Source organism: Medicago sativa, chromosome 3 (assembly GCF_051527215.1).
Source record: "Medicago sativa cultivar Bolivia chromosome 3, Bolivia_mono, whole genome shotgun sequence".
Lineage (NCBI taxonomy): Eukaryota > Viridiplantae > Streptophyta > Magnoliopsida > Fabales > Fabaceae > Medicago > Medicago sativa.
Genome location: NC_140751.1, coordinates 13859289 through 13870282, shown reverse-complemented (window position 1 = coordinate 13870282; position 10994 = coordinate 13859289). Strand labels below are relative to the sequence as shown.

The following is a 10994-nucleotide window of genomic DNA, read 5'->3' as shown; positions in this document are numbered from 1 at the left end:
AAATTTAGAGATCACTTAACATTTATCGAGTTCAAAGTATAACATCTTGAGATAATCCTCATATTGTCGGAATCAATTCTCTTATAGTCTTGGCTTAACCCCAAACATCATGGTCATATCTTATCCTTGTTGTGTATCGGCTTTGTCACTTCGGATCCATATCTTACCCATTTAGCATTAACCATTCATATGAGTAACTTATCATTAACTGGAACACTTAGGATTTGCCTTTTAGCTGGGGTCCTAATGGAATCCAGGTTTGCCATGCAGTGCTCGATTGCATCTAAGACATTTTATCTTGCATATACATAGTCCATACATATTTTCCTTACTGTACCTTGAGACACATGCCTCTTTCTTACATTACTTATCTTAACTATTCTACGAATCTCTTATCTCTTTTCAAAGTCTTAAGAAATCTTTCGATTTCATAACCATTCTCTTTGCATCAGTATTCATGGATACTCGTAAAACTTGTCACGGAGAAGAAAATTAAATACACCGATACATCTGACATTCATCAACCAGTCTTGTGGCTCATATGCTCTTAAAACTTCTGACTTAGGCCACTTGCATTTGAATATTCTTAGCATAAACTTGTACGTCTCATATGACCTTTTTAAGAACTTTGTTGTTTACTTCATCAAACCTTACTTTCCATAGCATTCGCATACTTTCAAGTGTCGCTTCTCGTTAAATAATAACGATACTTATTCTAACACTTTGTTTCAAAATCTTTCTAAACATTGGTATACGGGTTCTTAGTACGAATAAATGCATAACTTTTTAAAATAAACTTCGTTTCCAAGTCCCTCAATTCCCATCTCAACTTTAGGAGTTTGAAAATCATGGTTCGAATTTACCATAGCAAGTATCACGATCACTTAACAAGTTTGACATAAAAGAATATGTACGTCATCGTGCATAACTTAAGGATCATGTCTTCTTTCATGATAAAATTCTTGAACTTCAAAGTAACTTCTTTCCTATTCTTTCTTAACATACATACATATCTTAAAGACTCACATTACTGCATAACATAAATCATATAGGATCTTTCACCCTTATGACGGTATTTCATTTCCTTGTTCCAAGAACAATAAACTTGAATCTTTGAAGCATCATATTCGGGTAACGCTCAATTGCTGTTACCTTCTCCCGTATAGCACTTCTTCGAACACCGGTTATCACACTTGATAATCCAATCCTTACTTTGAGTCACAAGAAGGAACCTTTCGACTCTTACACACATTTTTCTTACCATAGTACATACTCTTCATTTGCTGTTATTCCAGCCTTTCCTATCTTACTTAGGTGAAAACACATCCATTATATCTTTACCATATCCATCACTAATTGTATAAGTCTCTTTGCTTACTTAACATTTTGAGTACTTCTCGCTTATCTCATAATGCTTCTTCCGAAGGCCCTTACTATAAAATTCCATGTTCCATGGTTACTGTTAATAACTTTACTAATTGTCTTCCGTTGCGCCACTCTGATTTCCACCTGTTGACTTTACCAATATTCTAATCCATTGAGACGAGTGAAACTTTACATTCCTTTTTTTTCCTATAAGATCACCATCTTCTTGAACTCTTCTTAAGGCCTTTCATGTGGCAACCAATGCCATAAAATTGCACCTCGCATTGCCTTGTAAGATTGAATCTCTTGATAGACTTATAGTATTACCATTTTACTTTACTTGGGGATAGACCTTACATTCTCACTGGTTGGGTTTACCTCATGACATATACTTAAACTCGCTTCCAAGCAATCTCGAATTCCCATGGTAGACTCATCATGTACTCGTACATGCCTTCCTTGAACAATCAACATTGCATCTTTGTATTCTCGCTTGCTATGCTTTGCTTAATCATACCAATGCTTGTTCGTTAATTTCTTTCTCAAAGAAAACTTCACAAATTAGCACACAGATCATTGGCGTTGGCGATTCCTCATTATATTTAAGAAAACATAGTAAATCTGGGTCCTAGTCGTTACTCTAAAATCACGGAATGAGTTGACAGCACAATTGTGCCATCAAATCTTAGTTCCAGTGAGTTTAGCCCACTTTACGCGAGTCATAACAGACCGATACCCGGAAAAATTTCTTTTAAATTCAAGAACGTCATCTTTAATCACCCATATGCATGTATTTACTTTCAAAATTTGGCAAACCTTAAAATTCATCATTACAACAAGCCTTAGCAAGCCAGTTAAGCAAAACATTGATTCGAGGGAAACTCATTGCTTCACCAAAATCCTAAGATCTTGTGATTAGACATAACTCTTCACTACTTTTACTTTTCGTCTCATGTCTTACATCCTTAATGTCCATTCCATATGTCGGAGCCTTAAAACTCTTGACCCAAGTTCTTCTTTAGCTCTTGTCACTTTAACTTCTAATGTTACCTTGAACTGGATTGATTTCGTTAATGATTTCCCATGCATTTTCTACTTTAGAAATCATAGGATGTAATGTGCATTCAATACTTGATGTTATAGAAAGTGTTTGTTGCATAAAAGATTGTGAAAACAACCCCTCAATAGCTACTATTGACCCTAGAGACGAAATGACAGTTTTCGAAAAAACTGAAAATTTCGCTCCAGGTTCGTTATCAGCGAAATCCTCTGGAGTAATTTCGCTAATGGCGAAAATTTCGCTATTGGCGAGTTTCTTCAGCTCAGCTTTTCCTGAAAATACATTTTACCTAAAAATCTTGTCCTTTAAAAGAGCTAATGCACACCATTCATCGAAAACATCATAAAATAATTCTTATCATTTGCATAACAAGTACTAACATCAATCAATACAATTCACGTCACATTGGAAATTAATATCTTAACCGTTAACACACTAAACATAAAACTTTACTTCGTCCACTACCACAACTTAACTTGCTTCTATGCCGATCCACTTAACATTCCAATGTTAGAAACTTATCCACTCTGGACATTCAAATCCTTAGCTTTCTTCACATGTCACTATCGAAACATTTCATCTTACTCTTAACATAACCTTGCGTTCCCGGAGGAATTAAACTTCGTCTGCTTGGTTCACTGGCCACCTTCTGGCACGATTAGCCTCTTACCATTACTTATTCCGAGTTAACACTTCTCAGTTTATCTTCATCACATACTTCGTTCCTCCTGGGTCCTATTCAGCTCTCAGGCATCCGTTCTAACCGTCGAGTGCTAAATTGAGTTTATCAGGCTCAACTATAAACGACAATTAAAACATTTACCCGAAACCCAATGGTCCCACTACCTTAGTTGTAACTTAATGACCCATGGCATGATCTAAATTGACCTGCTCTGATAGCAAATGTAACACCCATACTAGACGTATCTAGAAAGTTTAGCATGAGCGTTATCTTTAGTACTGGATACATTAAAAATATACAACATAAAAATTCCGAATGAATAATATTTACAACAAGTCACGTTCGTATAAGGAATAATACAATACATCTCGTCCATATATAAAAATACATCCTTGATGACCATTACATCCTACAGCGGTACGAACGAACCCATGATGAAACATCCATCCGGCTACGAACATGCATAATCATCCTGCTTATCTGAAACAAATAAGGATTGGGATGAGACATAATGTCTCAGTGAGTTCCCCTAAATCCTAGGCTATAGGTAACCTCGGGGAAACCTACGGTCACCACGTGTCTACAATACAAACTAACGGTTGATTATATGTGTGTGGTCATGCTTTCCTAGACTCTAGTGCATACTAGACCCGTCATAGGTTCATCTTACTTATCATGGGTCTTTCTATCATCATACATGTCATGGAGGTTAAGGGATCCTAAAACTGCGATCTCAAGATACGATATACGCATGAAGACTTAACATACATAATCATAATCATTCATACATTCATTAAGCTAGCGTTGAACAAACATTCATTGTCTTGATTCATTTTACGGAAAGCCCCGAGGTGGAGTAGCCCCAAGTACAATCCCATACCTCCCTCAGTGACGTACGGGTCCCTTACGGCTTAACCATTCCCCTTGGAGAACCTCTTGCATCCATCCTTTGAAGGAATACAAAAGACACGACACCTACACTCAGTGACATGCGGGCCCCCTTGCGGAGCTTATCCCTTTTCTCATGCCACCTACTTCATTCATTAATTCTTAGTCTTAAACATTCATGAAAGGTTTCTAACCTATACATGCATACTCGTTTACCTTGGATCCGGGGTCGATCCAATTACTGGTAAACTACCTTCTTATCATTCATGTTCATACTTAATCATTGTGGAGAGATTAACTTATCAATCCACGACTTATCATGCGTGCATACTCTTACTTAATCATATGCGAAGGGAATACACTTCGTGTCTTGATTACATATGCATTCATATTCCTATACTTGTCATACTTAGGGATTCATGCTATCTTTCTAGTTTTCAAGAACTATGTCAAGGCTCTACATTCATTCCCTTTCTTAATTCATCACTATCCGAACATATTGCATAACATATCACTCTTGTGTATCATTTATCAACAAGCATTGTTAACGATTTACCATCTCATTCCCTTGTTTAATACCTTGTTTGGAATTGTACATTAAGCACTTGGAATTGAGGGGTTCATATTACAACAAAATTTCGCAAGAAACGTGCCCTGAACGACATTTCTGGACCACCGAAACGTTTTCAAAAAGTGTTGTCTAATGGTGTCTGGGAGCTGCACGCTTAAGCAAGCTGAGGAGGCTTAAGCGTGCTCCCAAGCGTGCAGAACCAGAAGTTACGACGTTTTGCACGCTTAAGCGTCCTGTCACCAGTCCAGAAGTGCAGAAATCGTATTTTTACATAAAAACCTCCAAATCCAAGTGTTCTAATGCATCCTAATCTTCCAAAACATCATACAAACAGCTTATATCATATGCATGGCATCAATTAACAATATTTGATCATAAATGGTACAAAGGGGTGCTAAAACCCTAACTTTCATAAGCTAACATAAATTAGCAAAATTCATTATTTTCTCACAAAGATAGCTCAAACCAAAGGAAAGTTAACTATCTAAGAACTCACCTAGCAAGATTCTTGCAATAGGCACAAGCTTAAGCTTCCAAATCCATCTTTCCTCCAACCAAAACCCTAGCTTCATGATTCCTCCTTAATGATATTAGAGTTGAACTTCCATCCAAAACCATGCTCCTACTTGTTCCTAGTCCATAAGAGCAACATATCTTGAGCTCAATCCATGAGAGAAAGGGGTTTGCCAGCTTGATGAAGGGAGGGAGAGAGGAAGATGGCGTGAAGGATAGAGAGAGGGGAGAGCAAGTTCTAATTTCTCAACCGTAGAGAGAGAAAGATTATGAGAAATGAGATATTTTTTGTCAAAGTCACATAAATATCCCTTTCGCATGCAATTACCATTATGCCCATGCCTCAAGCGTGTTTAACTCGACACTGATACTTTATCCGTATTAAGCTTACATCACGTAATAAAAATTCTCCATTACACTTTATTTCCGTAACATTAAACCTCTGGCACGATCGAATGGTAATATTTCGATACTGACAAGTGGGATATTACAGAACTTGATAGAGTTCAGCTTCTGAAGTGATGTCCAGATTCTAAATGCAACAGATAAATAAAGAGTAGAGAGGAAGAAGAAAGACACAAGAAATTATACAGGTTCCTTCCACAAACCGAAAGTAGTCCTGTCCCCCTTGCACTTCCACAGAGAGTTCACTAAAATGTAATATCTGATTACAACTGCTCACCGCTGCAACTAGCAAGAGACTTCAAACTACTCAAGCACAACTGCAAGAGATTTCCTATGCTCAAGAAAAAAATCAAGAGATTTCCTATGCTTAAGCACAACTGTAAGAGACTTCTAATCAAACAGAATTACAAAGGAAATTGTTTAATATTGAACACTTGATATACAATCAGTGGTGTTCACAATAAAAATCAGATACAGACTCTTAAGACTCTAGAATTTCTAAGATATGAAAGTTGATAAGAAATTCTAAGTGAACTTTGATGTGGAACAATTTCAGCAGAGTTTCGTCACTTGTAAAATTGTTGTGAGTCTCTTGGAAATCTTCAAGTCTTCACTCCTTTATATAGAGGTGTGAAAGAGACATTGTTGATTGCCAGCACATCAAAAAGAGTTGTTTAAAGCTTGATCAAATCACCAATGATCTGTTGCCTGATATGGTTATTGTCCTATGAAGGAACCTCAAGTTCCCCTTCTGTTAAATGTTTTTATTGTTGAAGAGAAGGTCATACATCCTCTATTTGTAATTTAAGCAAGAACAATGATATGAATGGTAAATGGAAGTGGATTCTGTAACGCCCTATTTCTATTAAAGCGATAAAACACCCGAATATAACGATTATTCAAGAAATAGATGCTACGTCTATCACAAAATCCACAATCCAAACATACATACATACATATACATATATATATATATATATATATATATATATATATATATAATATCTCAACAGTAGCAGCGGATACAAATCAAACAACTCCAACATATACATGCCATGGTCAAATACAACCTCAACTAAAAATCCTCCAAGTCCGACAAGTGGACAACATCAACAAGATAAAACTGAAACCAACAAGACATAAAAAGACTCTACGACCTAATCAGAGCCTAAGACTACAACTCCAAATGATAACGGAGAAAGCTCCCGCTATCCAAGCACTCACCACAAGAACTACTCCTGCACAGCGTCTACCCATCCATACAGACAGGTAGGCGGCAAAAACCACTGGAGGTAAGCATTACATTAATCATCATCAATAAATAATAATAAGCAACTTGGCATAAATAATCAAATCCTTCAATTCAATTCTTTACTAATCATCAATGATCATTTAACTTCCATATACACCTTCACATAACAATATAATTCAAGACTTTAATAAGCAACTTGGCATAAATAATCAAATCCCTCATTTTATATTTAGTTTTCAAGTTATGGGGAAAATACTCTTGAAACGTTTTGTCGAAAAATCCCTCATAACTAGTTCTAAGTCGACCCAATCCTTGTGGAATATTTTTAATCTTTGAAACTTGATTTTTATGAGTTCAGCTAAGGCGGTTAAACTGTGATGTAGTGAACCTACTTGTTTTTCTTTGAAAATGGGAATTTTTGTGAAAAATTGTCAAGTAAGACGAACTTAGGAATTTTTGGTAATTCTCCATACGTGGCCGACGAAATGTTATGTAACCTCTACTGCATGTATAAGTAACTTGTGAGGGTACATGGCATAGGCAATTGAGCTTGTAGAATTGGTTTTGGTTCATAACCTCTAATTATCTTATGTTGTGACTTTGAGAGACGAACTTTGTTGAATATGACCTTATGAGCTAATTGTCTTGTAAATCCTTATTGTTGGTGTATATCTTATGCGAAGATGATTGGTGGTGTATGTATATATGTGACAACTATATGTTGCTTGAATTATGAATGTTGTTGGTGATTGTATATATGTTAAGAGGTGGTGAATTGTTGTTGTTGTTTGCATATATACAAATATTCGTGATGTTGAGGTGAATTGTTTGTGTGAACATATGCATTGTAGTTGAGTCATATGTTCATGCATACATGACTGATGGTGGTGGATTTTATATCCAATTGAGGTGATTACGATGTTTTTGTTGCATCGAAGATGACGACCTTGAGGTGTTTTGGTACCACATGCATCTAGATGAGTCTAGAGCCATTGCATAAACTGTTGGTGGATTGAATAGCATTAAGATGTGTTTGATGGTTGATTTTTGCTAATTGTAATTGCGGATTGAATTGTTAATTGTTGATTGACAAGGTGAAGTTGTGATATGTGTATGATACACTTGTTGAGTTGAGCTTGGAATGATGGCAATGAATTATATGAAGGTTGTGAATGCTTGTGAATACATGTTTGAATTGTTATTCTTGAATATATTCTTTCATCTCCAATATTCTTATTTAAATCTTATATGGATTATGATGATGTAATGCTAACCCACAGTGGTTTACTACCTACCTTTCTGTATGGACGGGTAGATGGAGTGCAGGATCCTTAGTTTGTTTGCTTGATGATGCCGAGGAGTGGAGTTCCTCTTTTTATGCAAGTGTCTAGATTAGGGCTCTGATCTAGGGTAGTTCTTGCATGTTGGTTTTTATTTTTGGACTATGTATTTTGGAGTTGAGATGTTATTTGTTATTTGAGAATTGGAGAATACAATTGTATTTTGTTGAGATCTGGAGATGTTTTATGAATTATATGTATGTTCCGCTGCTATGTTGTGTAACATGATCTTTATGCATGTATTTTTGTGGTTTGATTCGAAGACGTAGCATCTATTTCTAGAATATGTTTGTATATTCGCGCGTTTTACCGCTTATTAGAAATAGGGTGTTACACATGCAGGCACGTTAGCACTCCAACACTCAATTCAGTAATCGAACAGAAAAAGTGTGTGAAGAAAGTGTTTTGAAAAGTGAATCATACCTTAAAGGTGAAGCAAGATCACCCTTATATTGGCGCGCGTTAGGAATAACGACCTCCAGGTTTTGCGGCATGTGATTAGGGACGGTTAGACGACATGTGACCTAACCTAGGAAATTATATGCATTACCTACCCTAGGAAACTAGCAGCTCATGCTATTCTAAACATAAACAAAGTAATATGAATAGAAATACATGATTTGTATGCACCATTAGTCATTAGTCGTTTCCTCTCCTCCGCGATGACTACAATTGTTGATAATCTTCCCAAATTGCGATTTCACCTTTCTCTCGTCGTTAGAGTATCGTCTTCAAGTAAGGCAAGGCCTCTGTATTTATAGGCGAGTAAAACCCGAACTTTACAAAATAGTATGTGTGGGATGCCCACCAGCTCCAACGCATCACGTCATAGTCAGTAGCGAATGAATAGAAATACATGATTTGTATGCACCATTAGTCATTAGTCGTTTCCTCTCCTCCGCGATGACTACAATTGTTGATAATCTTCCCAAATTGCGATTTCACCTTTCTCTCGTCGTTAGAGTATCCTCTTCAAGTAAGGCAAGGCCTCTGTATTTATAGGCGAGTAAAACCCGAACTTTACAAAATAGTATGTGCGGGATGCCCACCAGCTCCAACGCATCACGTCATAGTCAGTAGCGAGACAGTTTAGTGATTAATCACACGTCCGAACATTATAATTAATTATTTAAATTTTTGTAACCAAGTGAATGACCTCAAGCAATTAATATTCTCCACCAAATAATGAATCGATTGGAAGAACCCGAGTTAAAGTCATTGATGAAATAATTTTGGGTTAGACTTTACTTACCTCCGAATCGAACTCCAGATGAATAGAGTCCCTTACTTACCTTTCGACCGAACATCAGATTATTAGGACCCTTTTTCCATAAAAACTAGAGGGCAACACAAAAATAAATTATTTAAATTGTTTTGCAAGAAGCCAAATTAATTTTGAAGTTTGATTTAAGATAATTTATTTCAATTTAGAAGATAATTATCATTCTTTTTAATTTATTTAGATAAATATTAATATGCATAACACAAATCATAAGCTTTAACATGCATGAACCCGAAAATGTCACAACAAAACCCTTGTTTATTCTTCAAATTACATGCTAGCTTTACACCCAAATCCCCTTGTTTATTCTAATTAAAAACACTGTTTATTTATTCTTCAAATTTCACCTCTAGCATTATACCCAAATCTCATTTGAACAATATTTAGTTGATGAATCAACCAATTGTTGGAGCCCTGGTGACCTTATTAGATTCATCAACATACAATCGAACTCTTTGGGTCTTATAATCAGCAGTAACAAAATAGCCAGGAGGCACCACTCGAATTTCAACTCCAGGCATCTCTTCCTTTATTTTCCTCTCTGCTTCTTCTGCAGTGACACCAACTAGCTCAGACCAACTTCTTCTTGTAGGATTATTTGTCCCTGAAATAAATTATTTAATTTTATTTCAATTAGTTTTTATATTTATGAGAAAGCCAAAATATATATTCAATATCATTATTTAAAGCAAAAGATTGTCACTGTGTTATGATAAGTTGGTAAAGAAATATTATGTTACTATGGACATCCGTGTGTCAAATAAAAGTTAGAATTTCGTCATACTTTAGAGAGAATATTGTGATGTATAAAGTATAAATTAAAGTCTAACATCAATAAAATAAAAACTCATAATACAACTCATTGCATGATCTAGGGTTTGAACTCTGATTGCCCACTTATTCACGTGAATTTTTAATCATTAAGTTTTTTGAAAGAAAAAAACAAACACAAGACTGTCATTTTGGATTATTTAAACTAAATCTTATTGAATAATTTGGCTTTGCATCAATGAAGTGAAAAAGAGAAACATTAGAACTCACTTGGCAAGGGTTCATTTGGCTGCTCCTGAGGAGGATTTGTTCCTTGTCCTTGTTTTTCCTCTGCCATGAATACCAAACTAGAGACAACTTCAAAAAATGATATTTTTGTTGATCTCTTAAATAGATGAAGTTATATTTATAAGCCAAAAAGTTGATTCCAATACGGCACCTCTTTTAGACTGAACATTTAATTAATAAGACAAATAAGCTGATTTTTTCAATGCAATATGCCTCGATTTGGTGGTGTCACATAAGCTAACTTCTTTTTTGAAGCCATAAGGAAAAAAGCTTTTTTTTTTTTTTTAAGGTAAGGAAAAAAGTATATTGAAACACCTCTTTTTAAAACCAATATGTAAAATAAAAGAACAAATATCACATAACATTAAATAGAAAAATATTCAAAACACACTTTTTAAAGAACCGTCACTACCCTTTTTTGACGGGTTATCCAAAAAAAAATTCGCAATTTTCTTTCAAAAAAGTTCAAAGTTTCACACAAATTAAATAAAACAGATTTTTTTTTACTCAATTAAATAAAAGATAAACATTCAAAAGAAAAGTTAAATTAAAAAAAAAACATTACAAAAATGATAAA

At 35.3% G+C, this 10994-nt stretch overlaps 1 protein-coding gene across 1 annotated transcript; it reads right to left on the bottom strand.

Moving 5' to 3' along the window:
* Positions 1-9596: 9596 nt before the first annotated feature.
* On the bottom strand, positions 9597-10655 carry LOC146935936 (subtilisin inhibitor CLSI-I-like). The gene is made up of 2 exons (XM_085750960.1): positions 10400-10655; positions 9597-9962 (listed from the first exon to the last, which is right to left on the bottom strand). Exons 1-2 carry the CDS (start codon positions 10464-10466, stop codon positions 9754-9756), a joined length of 276 nt encoding a protein of 91 aa, XP_085607086.1. The 5' UTR covers positions 10467-10655; the 3' UTR covers positions 9597-9753.
* Positions 10656-10994: the final 339 nt, after the last annotated feature.